General features: G+C 45.5%; 1 protein-coding gene across 6 annotated transcripts in view; it reads left to right on the forward strand.

Moving 5' to 3' along the window:
• The window catches only part of LOC311129531 (integrin beta-5-like), an 85,185-nt gene that overhangs the window by 16,396 nt on the left and 49,041 nt on the right, over window positions 1-19,748 (forward strand). For all 6 annotated transcript variants that reach the window (XM_084161825.1, XM_084161828.1, XM_084161823.1 and 3 more), the window contains one exon: window positions 3,338-3,767. In XM_084161825.1, the coding sequence (XP_084017951.1) occupies window positions 3,338-3,767 (430 nt within the window). The remainder of the gene's footprint in view (window positions 1-3,337; window positions 3,768-19,748) is intronic.

Genomic DNA, 19,748 nt, shown 5'->3' on the forward strand with positions numbered 1-19,748 from the left:
ATGGTATTCGAGGGGGCGTTCTCAGAGCATGCGCAGAACAGCTGGCGGGCATATTCACTGTCATTTTCAACCTCTCCTTATCCCAGTCTGTAATCCCCACGTTTTAAGATGACCACCATCATTCCTGTCCCCAAGAACTCTAAGGGATTCATTCCACAATGACTACCGCCCTGTAGCACTCACTTCTGTAATCATGAAGTGCTTTGAGAGGCTGGTTATGGCACACACTACCTCCACCATCCCAGACACCCTAGACCCACTCCAATTTGCATACTGCCCCAACAGATCCATAGATGATGTAATCTCAATTGCTCTCCACATTGCCCTCACCCACCTAGATAAGAGGAATACCTATGTGAGAATGCTATTCATTGGCTACAGCTCAGCGTTCAACACCATTGTCCCCTCCAAGCTCGTCACCAAGCTTAGGACTCTGGGTCTGAACACCTCCCTCTGCAACTGGATCCTGGACTTCCTGACAGACCGACCCCAGGTGGTTGAGGTTCGCGCAACATCACCTCAGCCACGCTGACCCTCAATACAGGGGCCCCACGGGTGTGTGCTTAGTCCCCTCCTGTACTCCCTGTTCACCACGACTGCATGGCAAACACTCGACTCCAACACCATCAAGTTTGCTGATGACACGGCGGTGGTATGGCCTGATCACCGGGGGGGATCAAGCTATCACGCTCCCATTCACATTGACTGGGCTGTAGAGGAGCAGGTCGGGAGCTTCAAGTTCCTCGGTGTCCAAATCAATAAAGACTTAAAATGGTCCAAACAAACGTGCACAGTCGTGAAGGATTTATAGCTATTTTTGAGGATTTGAGGACCCATGCCAAACTTTTTCAACCTGTCGGTTAAAGCATCACTGCCTGGTATGGCAATAGCACCACCCTCGATCGCATGGTGTTACAGAGGGTGGTGCAGACAGCCCAGCACATCACTGGGGCCGAGCTCCCTGCCATCCAGGACCTCTATATCAGGCGGTATGGTAGGAAGGCCCAGAAAATCGTTAGACTCCAACCACCCAAGCCATAGACTGTTCTCTCTGCTTCCGCAAGGCAAGCGGTACCGGTGCATCAAGTCTGACACCAACAGGCTCTTGAACAGCTTCCATCCCCAAGCAATAACATTGATAATGAACTAACTAAATAGCAACACAGACTATCTGAGTTAACCTAGTATCTTTATTTACCTTTTATTTGTATTTCTGCACTGTCTATGCACACTCACAGGGCCCTGCACACTCACAGGGCCCTACACACTCACAGGACCCTGCACACTCACAGGGCCCTACACACTCACAGGGCCCTACACACTCACAGGGCCCTGCACACTCACAGGGCCCTGCACACTCACAGGGCTCTGCACACTCACAGGGCCCTACACACTCACAGGGCCCTGCACACTCACAGGGCTCTGCACACTCACAGGGCCCTGCACACTCACACCATCATCTGCTCACTCACACATAATATGCACATACATTTATACTGACTCTACACACACACACTCACATACAAGCTGCTGCTACTCTGTTTATCTTATATCCTGTTGCCCACTCACCTTACCCCTATACATATCCTACTCCAGTATTCCTGCACATTGTAAATATGGTATTGGAACATGACCCTGTGTATAGTATGCTTACTTACTTATTGTGTTCTTCACATTTCTTCTTTCTTCTTTTTTAATTTTTGTTATTGATTTTTTGCGTTGTTGGGTTTTGAGTTTGCAAGAAAGGCATTTCACTGTACTTGCGCATGTGAAATTAAAACTTGAAACGTATAATAATAATAATAATATATGCCATTTAGCAGACGCTTTCATCCAAAGCGACTTACAGTCATGTGTGCATACATTTTTGTGTATGGGTGGTCCCGGGGATCGAACCCACTACCCTGGCGTTACAAGCGCCGTGCTCTACCAGCTGAGCTACAGAGGACCACAACTTGAGTGAACCTTATCAGGCAAGTCTTTGGACTTCCTCTAGTGCTGCATACTTTACTCTCATATTGTTGGTCATATTGTTGGCCATATTGTTGGTCATATTGTTGGTCATATTGTTGGTCATATTGTTGGCCATATTGTTGGTCATATTGTTGGTCATATTGTTGGCCATATTGTTGGCCATATTGTTGGTCATATTGTTGGTCATATTGTTGGCCATATTGTTGGTCATATTGTTGGTCATATTGTTGGCCATATTGTTGGTCATATTGTTGGTCATATTGTTGGTCATATTGTTGGCCATATTGTTGGTCATATTGTTGGCCATATTGTTGGTCATATTGTGTAGATTAGCTTTCCTCCTTGCTGAACTTTTGTGATTAAAGGTACCATACTTATCCAGAGCTATGTTATTGAAGTCGATGCTTATGTTTTCTTTGTTCAGAATTTCTCAGTTTTTTATTTATTTTAATTTTGTTTCATGGAAGGTGATTATGAAACTGATATGTATACTGTAGTTTTGTAGATTTATGGTAACATCAGTTTAACTGGGGGAATTTACGCCAGTATCCCATCTAAATGCAGTGAAATCACAAAGAATAACATTCTGCCTCATCCACGACAGGCAGTGTGGGGATGGTTGCTGTGCAGTTTAGATACACACACACACACACACACACACACACACACACACACACACACACACACACACACACACACACACACAACTGCAGTGGCAGTTGAGCTACAGAGAGACTAACACTGCACAGTTCATGTTGAGACAGGCCATGCTAAAGCGAGGGTGGCGTTTCTCTCTTGTTCAGACTTCCTTCCTCAGAGCAATCAAATGGGTGGAGGTCCTGTCCTGTCTGTGTCATCTGCTTCAATTGGATGATTAATCAACTGACTCAGCCACATCAACTGTCCTCTGAACTCTATCCGCCCTCTCTTTCTCTCTTCTCTGAACTCTATCCGCCTGAACTCTTATCTCTTTATCTCTCTCTTCCCCGCTCTCTCTCTGAACTCTCTGTCTCGGTGTGTGTCTCTGTCTCGTTGTGTGTCTCTGTCTCGGTGTGTGTCTGAGTTAATTAAGTCCACATGTATAAACACAGCTTGTAGGTCATGTGTAGTACACAGTCCTGTCCCAGCCAAGCCTAATGAGAGCAGAATAGGTTCTGTGTCATATGGAGGAAGATTGTGTAAATCTAATGGTTCCAGGTCATGGAGGCCATTTAAAAATCCACTTATGACTAATAGTCACTATGACATTGGTTTTTATAAAGCCCAACTCCTTGATTGAGAAATGTTCTCAAATTGTGGCAACTTGTTTTTCTCTAGTCCAGTCCATATACTGACCCTGTTGTACTATTCTTCTTTCTTCCAGGTGTCCTTCAATGTGAGTGTAGACGCCAGAGGCTGCCCCACTCCAGGTACCCAGCAGAGCTTCACCATCAAGCCCGTGGGCTTCAAGGATCGTCTGGAGGTGTCTGTGGACTACCGCTGTGACTGTGGCTGCACCAACCAGACCCAGGCTAACAGTACCCACTGCAGCTCCATCGGACAGTACACCTGTGGTATCTGCCGCTGTGACTCGGGCTACCTGGGTGCCCGCTGTGAGTGCCAGGAGGGCGAGGCTGGCAGCATGTACCTGACTGCCTGCAGGGAGGCGGAGGGGAAGCAGATCTGTGGTGGGAGAGGGGAGTGCAGCTGTAACCAGTGCCTCTGCTACGAGTCAGAGTTCGGGAAAATCTACGGGACCTTCTGCGAGTGTGACGACTTCTCCTGCGCCCGACACAAAGGCATCCTCTGCTCGGGTATGTGTGCATGTGTACAAAGGAAATTAGTATCCTGACAAACAGTAGTGCTTCATTTAATTTCTATGTTCTGTAAAAAAAAACAAAAAAAAACAGTAGTGCTTCATGCAGTACTTGATATACAGTGAGGGGAAAAAAGTATTTGATCCCCTGCTGATTTTGTACGTTTGCCCACTGAGAAAGAAATGATCAGTCTATAATTTTAATGGTAGGTTTATTTGAACAGTGAGAGACAGAATAACAACAAAAAAATCCAGAAAAACGCATGTCAAAAATGTTATAAATGTATTTGCATTTTAATGAGGTAAATAAGTATTTGACCCCCTCTCAATCAGAAAGATTTCTGGCTCCCAGGTGTCTTTTATACAGGTAACGAGCTGAGATTAGGAGCACACTCTTAAAGGGAGTGCTCCTAATCTCAGTTTGTTACCTGTATAAAAGACACCTGTCCACAGAAGCAATCAATCAATCAGATTCCAAACTCTCCACCACGGCCAAGACCAAAGAGCTCTCCAAGGATGTAAGGGAAAAGATTGTAGACCTACACAAGGCTGGAATGGGCTACAAGACCATCGCCAAGCAGCTTGGTGAGAAAGTGACAACAGTTGGTGCGATTATTCGCAAATGGAAGAAACACAAAAGAACTGTCAATCTCCCTCGGCCTGGGTCTCCATGCAAGATCTCACCTCGTGGAGTTGTAAGGATCATGAGAACGGTGAGGAATCAGCCCAGAACTACACGGGAGGATCTTGTCAATGATCTCAAGGCAGCTGGGACCATAGTCACCAAGAAAACAATTGGTAACACACTACGCCGTGAAGGACTGAAATCCTGCAGCGCCCGCAAGGTTCCCCTGCTCAAGAAAGCACATATACAGGGCCGTCTGAAGTTTGCCAATGAACATCTGAATGATTCAGAGGAGAACTGGGTGAAAGTGTTGTGGTCAGATGAGACCAAAATCGAGCTCTTTGGCATCAACTCAACTCGCCGTGTTTGGAGGAGGAGGAATGCTGCCTATGACCCCAAGAACACCATCCCCACCGTCAAACATGGAGGTGGAAACATTATGCTTTGGGGGTGTTTTTCTGCTAAGGGGACAAGACAACTTCACCGCATCAACCACAAACACATGGCCAAGGCAACAAAGGAGTGGCTCAAGAAGAAGCACATTAAGGTCCTGGAGTGGCCTAGCCAGTCTCCAGACCTTAATCCCATAGAAAATCTGTGGAGGGAGCTGAAGGTTCGAGTTGCCAAATGTCAGCCTCAAAACCTTAATGACTTGGAGAAGATCTGCAAAGAGGAGTGGGACAAAATCCCTCCTGAGATGTGTGCAAACCTGGTGGCCAACTTCAAGAAACGTCTGACCTCTGTGATTGCCAACAAGGGTTTTGCCACCAAGTACTAAGTCATGTTTTGCAGAGGGGTCAAATACTTATTTCCCTCATTAAAATGCAAATCAATTTATAACATTTTTGACATGCGTTTTTCTGGATTTTTTTGTTGTTATTCTGTCTCTCACTGTTCAAATAAACCTACCATTAAAATTATAGACTGATCATTTCTTTGTCAGTGGGCAAACGTACAAAATCAGCAGGGGATCAAATACTTTTTTCCCTCACTGTATGTGCAGAAAGAAACCCTCAACAAACCTCCCAAGAGACTTACATGTGTGGTTATTCAGGGTGTGGCTAAGTTGGCTTGTGCTTTCATGTTGATGCAAGGTTCATGTTTTACTATCTTATCTTTCTCTGACCTGTGTTCTCTTGGCTTTAACACTGAGTGCTCTAGAACTCAGGAGAGTTGTGGTGGGTGTGTGCAGGATTCAGGAATACATTTCTAGTATCAGAACCAGAGCTGAAATATCCATTCTGTGTTCCATTCTTAACAGAACTACACTGCTCCAACCACCAACATTCCCCTGATCTTTCTTTCATTATTTTTCTTCCACAGAGCATTAATGTACGCTTTTGATTTAAAGATGCATGCGCTGATGTCAACCACAAATGATGTCACATTTTCTCCATGTTGAGGGTCTTGCTTGAAGCCCATGCCCTAGATGTCTATAATGCTGGTCAGCAGGCAGGGTTGCTAGCTGGCCATATAACTAACTGAGTGACATACGAAACAGGCTGTCCTATTAGATTCCCAGAACATCAGGTCCAGTCCAAGCAGCATCTGTGCATTTTGAGTCGAGACCTGCTGGATGTTGGCCCAGGCCCCCTTGCTCATCCCCAAGCTAACAGCTGTTCCACCAAACCACAGAGAGCGCTTTGTAACAGAGGCCTCGCTCAGTGCTTTGTGTATTCCCAAATACTGTGTGGGTTATACCCAGTTAAAGAGCCTTGTTTCATTTATTCAGCAGAGCCGAGGCGAATACAAAATGGCCATTTGTTGTTTTCTGTCGGACCATAAGCAGGCCCTTGGGGTAGCATGTTAACTGGGATGGGAGGGGGGGGGAGTAATTAAATATTAACAGTCCAGTACGCTCTGTCGCTCTCTCACACACACACACACTCACACACATACACACACCTCTCCTTTCGGTGCATGGTTCTCATTCTATAATGAGTTCCTAATGATTCAGAATGATAGTCCTCTCCCACACTTCTCTGGCATGGCTACTGAATCACAGAGTATAAACACTAAACAGTGTTGTAAAAACATTCTGTGTACCAGCACTGGTCTCCTAAACACACAGATGGTTATGGGAAGGTTATGCCTGCTCTGTACTGAGTCCCATTCCCCTCCAGTTAAATGCCTTTAAACAGCATTGTGCACAGTTTAGATCTGTTACGCCGTGCTGATAAGAGCTAATTTTCTAAGATGTGTTGTTTTGGGAAGAGCAAGCTGGTTTGGATTGAACTGTAGTAGGATCCAGACTGATGAACTGCTGAAAGGCATTGGGCTTTAATTAAGAGGAAATACATTGGCACGGTGTTCTGGATGGGTTCTCTATTCTAGCTCAAAGCATTTAAAATCTGCCAGCCTTTTCATCAAAGCAGCGAGGTTTGTAAGTCATCTGGAAGTGAATCTTGTTGTTTTTGATACAATACTGCACCACCATATCAGTAGAACGGAGCAGTAGGTATCAGCCTGTAGATCTGACACCCCTATTTGGGCAGAACTCTCCCATGTCGGTATTGAACATTAAATAGGTACTAGTAGTATTGATGAATGAGTGTTCGCAGGTGAGACTGAGGCTTTTTCTCAAATATCTGAAAATCTGCCCTCCAGTTCTTTTGAGATGAGTGTAATAAAGGAGAGGACAGATGTTTTTGACCATTGAGAAAGGGTGAATGACACCAGCATACTTGACCTCCTCTGGGGTTAGACCTACAGGAGGACTTACTGGAGGCTGTAGGGGTCAGGGGTTAGAGAGCAGACCCACAGTAGGCTGTGGGGGTCAGGGGTTAGAGAGCAGACCCACAGTAGGCTGTAGGGGTCAGGGGTTAGAGAGCAGACCCACAGTAGGCTGTGGGGGTCAGGGGTTAGAGAGCAGACCCACAGTAGGCTGTAGGGGTCAGGGGTTAGAGAGCAGACCCACAGTATGCTGTAGGGGTCAGGGGTTAGAGAGCAGACCTACAGTAGGCTGTAGGGGTCAGGGGTTAGAGAGCAGACCTACAGTAGGCTGTAGGGGTCAGGGGTTAGAGAGCAGACCTACAGTAGGCTGTGGGGGTCAGGGGTTAGAGAGCAGACCCACAGTAGGCTGTAGGGGTCAGGGGTTAGAGAGCAGACCCACAGTAGGCTGTAGGGGTCAGGGGTTAGAGAGCAGACCCACAGTAGGCTGTAAGGGTCAGGGGTTAGAGAGCAGACCCACAGTAGGCTGTAGGGGTCAGGGGTTAGAGAGCAGACCCACAGTATGCTGTAGGGGTCAGGGGTTAGAGAGCAGACCCACAGTATGCTGTAGGGGTCAGGGGTTAGAGAGCAGACCCACAGTATGCTGTAGGGGTCAGGGGTTAGAGAGCAGACCCACAGTATGCTGTAGGGGTCAGGGGTTAGAGAGCAGACCCACAGTATGCTGTAGGGGTCAGGGGTTAGAGAGCAGACCTACAGTATGCTGTAGGGGTCAGGGGTTAGAGAGCAGACCTACAGTATGCTGTAGGGGTCAGGGGTTAGAGAGCAGACCCACAGTATGCTGTAGGGGTCAGGGGTTAGAGAGCAGACCCACAGTAGGCTGTAGGGGTCAGGGGTTAGAGAGCAGACCTACAGTATGCTGTGGGGGTCAGGGGTTAGAGAGCAGACCTACAGTATGCTGTAGGGGTCAGGGGTTAGAGAGCAGACCTACAGTAGGCTGTAGGGGTCAGGGGTTAGAGAGCAGACCCACAGTAGGCTGTAGGGGTCAGGGGTTAGAGAGCAGACCCACAGTAGGCTGTAGGGGTCAGGGGTTAGAGAGCAGACCTACAGTAGGCTGTAGGGGTCAGGGGTTAGAGAGCAGACCCACAGTATGCTGTGGGGGTCAGGGGTTAGAGAGCAGACCCACAGTAGGCTGTAGGGGTCAGGGGTTAGAGAGCAGACCCACAGTATGCTGTGGGGGTCAGGGGTTAGAGAGCAGACCTACAGTATGCTGTAGGGGTCAGGGGTTAGAGAGCAGACCCACAGTAGGCTGTGGGGGTCAGGGGTTAGAGAGCAGACCTACAGTATGCTGTAGGGGTCAGGGGTTAGAGAGCAGACCCACAGTAGGCTGTAGGGGTCAGGGGTTAGAGAGCAGACCTACAGTAGGCTGTAGGGGTCAGGGGTTAGAGAGCAGACTTACAGGTGGCCGAGGGGATCGGCTTAGCCTAGAGACCAGTGTAGCAGCCAGGACTACATGAGGCAGGGGAAGCAGCTCCTCCTCTCTGTGGCCTTGTCCATCTTCCCTCTCCTTGACTCTACCCTCCTTCCCTCCCTCCGTTCGATGTGATTACTGTGTCACTTGGCCAAAAGGCATGCCAGGACCAGGCCGGGACTCCTTCCTGCAAGGTGATTGATTCCTGCTTACTCCATAAAAGACAGCTGTGCAGAGAGACAGGAGTGGGCCCAGCTCTGCGGTTGTACCGTAGTAGTAACCTTTTTTTTAAACCAGAAATGTTTTACTGCAATTTTAAATACAAAGATACTTGACTTTGCCAACCTGTATCATCCTCTCTTTGAATGAAACCCTGGTCTTACCTTCCGCTGCTTCCAGTGTCTCGGCATTACGGGACTTTGCATGAATGGAAGAGTTGAGTTGGTAGGGGTGATTCGGGTGGGGTGTGTGGAGATGTTTATACACAAGGTTCCACCTTACCCTCTGATAGGATAGAGGGAATTTTCATAATATTTATGTACGGAACTAATGGTAAGTTCCTAGAGGGTATGGGGCTAGGGGTTGGACAGGGTTGGCCTTGTGATACTGAGCACACATTGAAATAACCTCTTATGACTGTGCAAGGACAGCCCTGTTCTTTGTGACTTTGTGAGTCTTGGTAGAAATGGGGTCAGGTCAGGGGCATTCATCTGCCTCTAAGTTAGTAGGTCTGACAGGAGCAACGATGGGGCCAGTACCCTCTTATGGGGGCCACACTGTGGTGTGTTTGTGTGTGTTGGGTCGGCTGATCTGTGCTCTTGAGACTAACGGTCTATGTATTTCTCTGTATTCTCATGCAATCTTACCTTGGTGTCTTCTGAGGCCTGTGCTGAGTCTGTCAGGATAATGAAGTGTAGACAGATGGGTACTGTATGGATAGAATTAGTCTCTGTACTGTATCACTTACAGTAAAGTATGAAATGGTGATTACCAAGTGTGTGTGTGTGTGTGTGTGTGTGTGTGTGTGTGTGTGTGTGTGTGTGTGTGTGTGTGTGTGTGTGTGTGTGTGTGTGAAAGAGAGGGCGAGCGAGAGTTAAAATATGTTAATTGAGGCAATGGTAAACTTTCTTTGCTTTCTGTGCATCAAAGTCTGTGTGAAAGCTATCGGCTGCCTTTGACGAGGCCTGCCTCAGTAAACCTAGACGTTGAAGTCTTCTACTCTGTCACATCTACAGCAGGTTCTCAGTAACAATAGCACCAAACGCCAGGAATAGCGTGGCTTTGTTTTCCAGACCGCAAACCCTTTCTCCCCATAAATCGGCAGCCTCAGAGTCTTGTAGAAGCTGGGTAGAGATGGAGGACTGAAACAGTAAATGGGAACTTGTGTGTGTGTGCGTGCGTGCACGTGCGTGCGTGCGTGTGTGCGCCTGTGGGTGCCCCTGTGCCTGGCACGACCGTGACTGTGCCTTATTGAAATGAGAGCATCTGGCCGACTTCCAATCCCTTTCTGACATGATTAGCCTATTTGTAAAAAATAGTTATCCTAGCCTGTAATTAGTCCAATGTTTGCAAAACATTTAGCACACGCAAGCACTTTGGTTTTATTGCTTGACGTGTCAAAATGTAGAGCCATATTTTATCCTACAGCTTCTCCCATTCTCCTCCTCAGCCCTTCAAGTTAGTTCCTTAGAACCAAGCTCTCGAAGTATCTATCTGCAAAAAGATGATTCTGAGATCAAATTGTATTTATATTTACATTTTAGTCATTTATCCAGAGTGACTTACAGTTAGTGAGTGCATACATTTTTCATACTGGCCCCCCCGTGAGAATCGAACCCACAACCCTGGCGTAGCAAACGCCATGCTCTAACAACTGAGCTACACGGGACCTATTTGTCACATGCGCCGAATACAACAGGTGCAGACCTTACCGTGAAATGCTTACGTACAAGCCCTTAACAACAATGCAGTTATAAGAAAATAGAGTTAAGAAAATATTTACTAAATAAACTAAAGTAAATAATTGGCTTTAAAGTTCAGAACACTCATTGGTTTGAATGGTGTCAACAATTTTGATCTCGTATTTCTTTGAACTTAACAACATGAATTGGGTTATTTAGAGTACTACATAGGTAGAGAACATTGAACAGAACAAGTCCATGTCAGTAACTGAATTTGGACAAAAATGCAGATAGAACCTTACAGTCCCAAGCTCTATTAAAAAGACTACAGATGCACTAAATACCATATGTCAGGTGGTGCCAGAGGCATAAGGGGTACAGTAAGATCCAGTAACCCATAAGCAGAGAGGTAGCAGTTTGGGTTTTAGCTACCTGCCTAGGGACTACATTTGAAAATTAGCTGACTGGCTAAATCTGGCACATTCACAGAAATGTTTTTGATTGGAACATAATTTGAGCAAGGTTCTACAAGGCTGAAGCAGCAGTTCATTAAACATTTTGGCACAGCTGTGGAGTCAATTAGCGCTTTATTTTTTGTAAATTGAACACACAGCCATTAGTAGTCAATCTGACAGCCCAACATGTAAACTACGGAGCTGAGCAGTGAGCACACACGTGCCTAACATATTGGCGTACGTGTGTGTGTGTGTTAGATCGTTTTGTCCCTTACCCCATGTCTCCCTCCCCTCTCCCTTGCTAGGCCCCTGAAACACCTCAACTCCTGCATCCCCTCCCAACCCCCCTGAAACCTGACTGAACCTGACCAGGATAAAGACCCATACTCCCTCAGGATTGTTGTTTCTCCACTCTCTCCTTTAACTATAGATACAATAGAAGCCACTCTCCTCCCGTGCCTGCTGTGTTTGGGGCCGGTCTTGCCTCTTAGAAATACTTAAAATGCAAGGATCTCCCTCCCAACCCCCCATGCCTGTCGTGTAATAAATAACCCCCAAAGCACTGCAGGTGTTGCTGCTGGAAACCTACAGCTCTCTCTCGGCACCATCTGGGTGTATTTGATGAGTGGTACTCCAAGACTCCATCCCAAATGACACCGTATTCCCTATGTAGCGCACTACTTTTGACCAGGGCCCGGACGCACCTCAAGACTCGCGTGCAACGGAGAGGAGAGTCTCTCTGAAATATGCAGTGAAACGTGACACAGAAAAGGGGGTCAGATCTCTTCTCAGAGCTTCTCTTAAGTCCATTGTGCTGCTTCAGTGGGCAGAGGGTTAATCACTGCTGCTGCAGAACCTCTCTGTACACATCAAACACTGGCCCACAGGGCATGTAGGCTACTTACATTTACATTTTAGTCATTTAGCAGACGCTCTTATCCAGAGCGACTTACATGAGCAATTAGGGTTAAGTGCCTTGCTCAAGGGCACATCGACAGATTTTTCACCTAGTCGGCTCGGGGATTAGAACCAGCGACCTTTCGGTTACTGGCACAACGCTCTTAACCACTAAGCTACCTGCCGCCATGTCTTTCATGTCACGGTAAGGATCTGAGGTTACTGCCCCTAGGACAGACAGGAAGCAGAATAGTGTAGTTAAAGGACAGACAGGAAGCACAATACTGTAGTTAAAGGACAGACAGGAAGCAGAATAGTGTAGTTAAAGGATGGATAGGAAGCAGAATAGTGTACAGTGCCTTCGGAAAGTATTCAGACCCCTTGACTTTTTCCAAATGTACAACCTTAATCTAAAATGGATTAAATAACAAAAATTCCTCAGCTATCTAAACACAATTCCCCATAATGACAAAGTGAAAACAGGTTTTTAGAATTTTTTGTAAATTTAAAAACAGAAATACCTTATTTACATAAGTATTCAGACCATTTGCTATGAGACTCGAAATTGAGCTCAGGTGATTCCTGTTTCCATTGATCATCCTTGAGATATTTCTAGAACTTGATTGGACTCCACCTGTGGTAAATTCAATTGATTGGACATGATTTGGAAAGGTACACACCTGTCTATATAAGGTCACACAGTTGACAGTGCATGTCAGAGCAAAAACCAAGCCATGAGGTCGATGGAATTGTCCGTAGTGCTCCGAGACAGGAGTGTGTCGAGGCACAGATCTGGGGAAGGGTACCAAACCATTTATGTAGCATTGAAGGTCATCAAGAACACAGTGGCCTCCATCATTCTTAAATGGAAGAAGTTTGGAACCACCAAGACTCTTCCTAGAGCTGGCCGCCCAGCCAAACTGAGCAATCGGGGAAGAAGGGCCTTGGTCAGGGAGGTGACCAAGAACCCAATGGTCACTCTGACAGAGCTCCAGAGTTCCTCTGTGGAGATGGGAGAACCTTCCAGAAGGACAACCATCTCTGAAGCACTCCACCAATCAGGCCTTTATGGTAGAGTGGCCAGACGGAAGCCACTCCTCAGTAAAAGGCACATGACAGCCCGCTTGAAGACTCTCAGACCATGAGAAACTAGGTTCTCTGTTCTGGTGAAACCAAGATTGAACTCTTCGGCCTGAATGCCAAGCGTCACGTCTGGAGGAAACCTGCACCATCCCTATGGTGAAGCACGGATGTGGCAGCATCATCTGTGGGGATGTTTTTCAGCGGCAGGGACTGGGATACTAGTCAGGATCGAGGGAAAGATGAACGGAGCAAAGTACAGAGAGATCCTTGATGAAAACCTGCTCCAGAGCGCTCAGGACCTCAGACTGGGGCGAAGGTTCACCTTCCAACAGGACAACGACCCACAGCCAAGACAATGCAGGAATGGCTTCGGGACAAGTCTCTGAATGTCCTTGAGTGGCTCAGCCAGAGCCCGGATTTGAACCCGATCGAACATCTCTGGAGAGACCTGAAAATAGCTGTGCAGCAACGCTAATAGAGTTTGAGAGGATCTGCAGAGAACAATGCGAGAAACTCCCCAAATACAGGTGTGCCAAACTTGTAGCGTCATACCCCAGAAGACTCAAGGCTGTAATCGCTGACAAAGGTGCTTCAACAAAGTACTGAATAAAGGGTCTGATTACTTATGTAAATGTGATACTTCAGTTTATTTTTTATTTTTTATATATTTTTGCTTTGTCATTATGGGCTTTTGTGTGTTGATTGATGAGGAAAACAAACAATTTAATGAATTTTAGAATAAGACTGTAACCTAGCAAAATGTGGAAAAAGTCAAGGGGTCTGAATACTTTCCGAAGGCACTGTATTTATATCAATCCACACCATCACACTCTCCCTTTTCTCTAGATATATCGAATTGTACTACAAATGGCTGTTATGACTACCTCTTTGTAGATACATGTATGCAGTTGTGATTACCTTGGCTACCAAAGGGCATTGTTATCATCATATTCATGATATCTGCTCTCCTACTGTACATTATTTGTTTGATAGAGCTCTGGGCAGGTTGCCAATAACTTTTAATAAGTGTGTATACTGAGTGTACAAACATTAGGAACACCTTCCTAATATTGAGTTGCACCCCCTTTTGCCTTCAGAATAGAGTATGGACTCGACAAGGTGTCGAATGTATTCAACAGGGATGCTGGCCCATGTTGACTTCAATGCTTCCCACAGTTGTGTCAAGTTGGATGGATGTCATTTGGGTGGTGGACGATTGTTGATACACACGGGAAACTGTTGAGTGTGAAAAACCCAGCAGTGTTGCAGTTCTTGAACACTCAAACCGGTGCGCCTGGCACCTACTACCATACCCTGTTCAAAGGCACTTACATATTTTGTCTTGCCCATTCACCCTCTGAATGGCACACATACACAATCCGTCTCAAGGCTTAAAAATCCTTCTTTAACCTGTCTCCTCCCCTTCATCTATACTGATTTTAAGTGGATTTAATAAGTGACGTCAATAAAGGATCATAGCTTTCACCTGGATTCACCTGGTCAGTCTGTCATGGAAAGAACAGGTGTTCCTAATGTTTTGTACACTCGGTGTATACGTAATCGGAGGGATTTTAATGATATTCTAGTTGCTTGTGGTGGACTTCAAGTTAGGATTTCAGCCCTTTGTGAGACAAGGTTATTTCACTAGAGGAATGAACTCCTATGGCGTGTCACTAAGATGTAATTAGCAATGCAGTATAACAGATCACTTAACGCCAGATTCACTAAACATTTGCACCTGAGCAAAGTGAGTAACTTTACGTTCTCCCCAAACCTCAGGTGGGAAGTGTTTATAGTATTTGCTTTTTATTTTGTGGGCTCAACGCATGTTTTGAAAACGTATTCTAAACTCTGCTGTCTTTTATGACATGGCTGTATTCTGGGTGGTGCCTCAGCCCCCATAAGTCGCTACAGGTCACAGGTTCAACCCCTGGATCTGGACTCTTAAACCAAACTGTATTGCTTGGAAGAAGATGAAAAGCCACAGCTGTGTAAATGGTGCTGTTGGAGCTCTATGGCTCCTCAGATCAGGGTGCTAGAGAAAGGAATGTTTCAGTCTCTATTATTTATCCAGCTACCAGTCACATTCTCCTAATCCCCGCCTGTATGTGCATATCTACCTCAAATACTACAGTATCCCTGCACATTGGAAATGTGTTATTGGCACTGACCCTGTATATATCTTCCTCTTATTTCTTGTGTTATACAGTGAGGGAAAAAAGTATTTGATCCCCTGCTGATTTTGTACATTTGCCCACTGACAAAGAAATGATCAGTCTATAATTTTAATGGTAGGTTTATTTGAACAGTGAGAGACAGAATAACAAAAACATCCAGAAAAACGCATGTCAAAAATGTTATAAATTGATTTGCATTTTAATGCGGGAAATAAGTATTTGACCCCCTCTCAATCAGAAAGATTTCTGGCTCCCACGTGTCTTTTATACAGGTAAAGAGCTGAGATTAGGAGCACACTCTTAAAGGGAGTGCTCCTAATCTCAGTGTGTTACCTGTATAAAAGACACCTGTCCACAGAAGCAATCAATCAATCAGATTCCAAACACTCCACCATGGCCAAGACCAAAGAGCTCTCCAAGGATGTCAGGGACAAGATTGTAGACCTACACAAGGCTGGAATGGGCTACAAGACCATCGCCAAGCAGCTTGGTGAGAAGGTGACAACAGTTGGTGCGATTATTCACAAATGGAAGAAACACAAAAGAACTGTCAATCTCCCTCTGCCTGGGGCTCCATGCAAGATCTCACCTCGTGGAGTTACAATGATCATGAGAACAGTGAGGAATCAGCCCAGAACTACACGGGAGAATCTTGTCAATGATCTCAAGGCAGCTTGGACCATAGTCACCAAGAAAACAATTGGTAACACACTACGCCGTGAAGGACTGAAATCCTGCAGCGCCCGCAAGGTTCCCCTGCTCAAGAAAGCACATATACAGGGCCGTCTGAAGTTTGCCAATTAACATCTGAATGATTCAGAGGAGAACTGGGTGAAAGTGTTGTGGTCAGATGAGACCAAAATCGAGCTCTTTGGCATCAACTCAACTCGCCGTGTTTGAAGGAGGAGGAATGCTGCCTATGACCCCAAGAACACCATCCCCACCGTCAAACATGGAGGTGGAAACATTATGCTTTGGGGGTGTTTTTCTGCTAAGGGGACAGGACAACTTCACCGCATCAAAGGGACGATGGACGGGGCTATGTACCGTCAAATCTTGGTTGAGAACCTCCTTCCCTCAGCCAGGGCATTGAAAATGGGTCGTGGATGGGTATTCCAGCATGACAATGACCCAAAACACACGGCCAAGGCAACAAAGGAGTGGCTCAAGAAGAAGCACATTAATGTCCTGGAGTGGCCTAGCCAGTCTCCAGACCTTAATCCCATAGAAAATATGTGGAGGGAGCTGAATGTTCGAGTTGCCAAACGTCAGCCTCGAAAACTTAATGACTTGGAGAAGATCAGTAAAGAGGAGTGGGACAAAATCCCTCCTGAGATGGTGTGCAAACCTGGTGGCCAACTACAAGAAACGTCTGACCTCTGTGATTTCCAACAAGGGTTTTGCCAACAAGTACTAAGTCATGTTTTGCAGAGGGGTCAAATACTTATTTCCCTCATTAAAATGCAAATCAATTTATAACATTTTTGACATGCGTTTTTCTGGATTTTGTTGTTGTTATTCTGTCTCTCACTGTTCAAATAAACCTACCATTAAAATTATAGACTGATCATTTCTTTGTCAGTGGGCAAACGTGCAAAATCAGCAGGGGGATCAAATACTTTTTTCCCTCAATGTATATACATACATACATACATACATACATACATACATACATACATACATACATACATACATACATACATACATACATACATACATACATACATACATACATACATACATACACATTACCGTTCAAAAGTTTGGGGTCACTTAGAAATTTCCTTGTTTTTGAAAGAAAAGCTTTTTTTTGTCCATTAAATAACATCAAATTGATCAGAAATACAGTGTAGACATTGTTAATGTTGTAAATGGCTATTGTAGCTGGAAACGGCTGATAAAAAAAAAAAAAAATGGAATATCTACATAGGCGTACAGAGGCCCATTATCAGCAACCATCAGTCCTGTGTTCCAATGGCACGTTGTGTTTGCTAATCCAAGTTTATCATTTTAAAAGGCTAATTGATCATTAGAAAACCATTTTGCAATTATGTTAGCTCAGCTGAAAACTGTTGTGCTGATTAAAGAAGCAATAAAACTGGCCTTCTTGAGACTAGTTGAGTATCTGGTATCAGTCTATTCTTGTTCTGAGAAATGAAGGCTATTCCATGTGAGAAATTGCCAAGAAACTGAAGATCTCTTACAATGCTGTGTACTACTCCCTTCACAGAACAGCGCAAACTGGCTCTAACCAGAATAGAAAGAGGAGTGGGAGACCCTGTGGCACAACTGAGCAAGAGGACAAATACATTAGTGTGTCTAGTTTGAGAAACAGACGCCTTACAGGTCCTCAACTGGCAGCTTCATTAAATAGTACCCGCAAAACACCAGTCTGAACGTCAACAATGAAGAGGCGACTCCGGGATGTTGACCTTCTAGGCAGAGTTGCAAAGAAAAAGCCATATCTCAGACTGGCCAATAAAAATAAAAGATTAAGATGGGCAAAAGAACACAGGCACTGGACAGAGGAAGATTGGAAAAAAGTGTTATGCACCGACTAATTGAAGTTTGAGGTGTTCTGATCACAAAGAAGAACATTTGTGAGACGCAGACCAAATGAAAAGATGCTGGAGGAGTGCTTGATGCCATCTGTCAAGCATGGTGGAGGCAATGTGATGGTCTGGGGGTGCTTTGATGGTGGTAAAGTGGGAGATTTGTACAGGGTAAAAGGGATCTTGAAGAAGGAAGGCTATCACTCCATTTTGCAACACCATGCCATACCCTGTGGACGGCGCTTGATTAGAGATTAGACATAAGTATTTGATACATCAGAAAAGCAGAACTTAATATTTGGTACAGCAACCTTTGTTTGCAATTACAGAGATCATATGTTTCCTGTAGGTCTTGACCAGGTTTGCACACACTGCAGCAGGGATTTTGGCCCACTCCTCCATACAGACCTTCTCCAGATCCTTCAGGTTTCGGGGCTGTCGCTGGGCAATACAGACTTTCAGCTCCCTCCAAAGATTTTCTATTTGGGTCAGGCCTGGAGACTGGCTAGGTTACTCCAGGACCTTGAGATGCTTCTTACGGAGCCACTCCTTAGTTGCCCTGGCTGTGTGTTTCGGGTCGTTGTCATGCTGGAAGACCCAGCCACGACCCATCTTCAATGCTCTTACTGAGGGAAGGAGGTTGTTGGCCAAGATCTCGCGATACATGGCCCCATCCATCCTCCCCTCAATACGGTGCAGTCGTCCTGTCCCCTTTGCAGAAAAGCATCCCTAAAGAATGATGTTTCCACCTCCATGCTTCACGGTTGGGGTTCTTGGGGTTGTACTCATCCTTCTTCTTCCTCCAAACACGGCGAGTGGCGTTTAGACCAAAAAGCTCTATTTTTGTCTCATCAGACCACATGACCTTCTCCCATTCCTCCTCTGGATCATCCAGATGGTCATTGGCAAACTTCAGACGGGCCTGGACATGCGCTGGCTTGAGCAGGGGGACCTGCAGGATTTTAATCCATGACAGCGTAGTGTGTTACTAATGGTTTTCTTTGAAACTGTGGTCCCAGCTCTCTTCAGGTCATTGACCAGGTCCTGCCGTGTAGTTCAGGGCTGATCCCTCACCTTCCTCATGATCATTGATGCCCCACGAGGTGAGATCTTGCATGGAGCCCCAGACCGAGGGTGATTGACCGTCATCTTGAACTTCTTCCATTTTCTAATAATTGCGCCAACAGTTGTTGCCTTCTCACCAAGCTGCTTGCCTATTGTCCTGTAGCCCATCCCAGCCTTGTGCAGGTCTACAATTGTATCCCTGATGTCCTTACACAGCTCTCTGGTCTTGGCCATTGTGGAGAGGTTGGAGTCTGTTTTGATTGTGTGTGGACAGGTGTCTTTTATACAGGTAACGAGTTCAAACGGGTGCAGTTAATACAGGTAATGAGTGGAGAACAGGAGGGCTTCTTAAAGAAAAACTAACAGGTCTGTGAGAGCCGGACTTCTTAGTGGTTGGTAGGTGATCAAATACTTATGTCATGCAATAAAATGCAAATTAATTACTTAAAAATCATACAATGTGATTTTTTGGATTTTTGTTTTAGATTCCGTCTCTCACAGTTGAAGTGTACATATGATAAAAATTACAGACTTCTACATGCTTTGTAAGTAGGAAAACCTGCAAAATTGGCAGTGTATCAAATACTTGTTCTCCCCACTGTATATATTATACTATTTTGATGTGGATTAGTGCACTGCTGGGTAAAGCTTGCAAGTGAAGCATTTCACTGTACTTGTGCATGTGACAATAAAACTTGAACTTGAATGGACTCCTGAGAGGGGACTACTTTCCACTGTCAGTGTTTACTCTCCGAGAGGGAGGGGGAAGAGCAGGCCTGTGGATTTGTGATAGATTGATGTATTAATGTGTCTGTTTTTGTCTCAGGTGAGTACCAGACCTGCTTCGTTCAAATAGTATTTTAAATACTTTGAGCATATAATTGAACCTACCTGGAGTGCAAGATGAACAGGGTTTGCTCCACAAATACTATTTGAAACCCAGCAGGTCTGGTGAGTATGATGGGTGCCACACTCCAATCATGGTATCTGTCTCTGCTCTGAGGCATCTGGCTGGGCTTTATACAGTACATCTCTCTCTGTTGGTCTTGGCACCCTCTACCAGACTGTGGTCAGTCACAGCGCTCG

This window comes from Coregonus lavaretus, assembly GCF_964263955.1.
Source record: "Coregonus lavaretus genome assembly, chromosome: 5".
Taxonomy (NCBI): Eukaryota; Metazoa; Chordata; class Actinopteri; order Salmoniformes; family Salmonidae; genus Coregonus; species Coregonus lavaretus.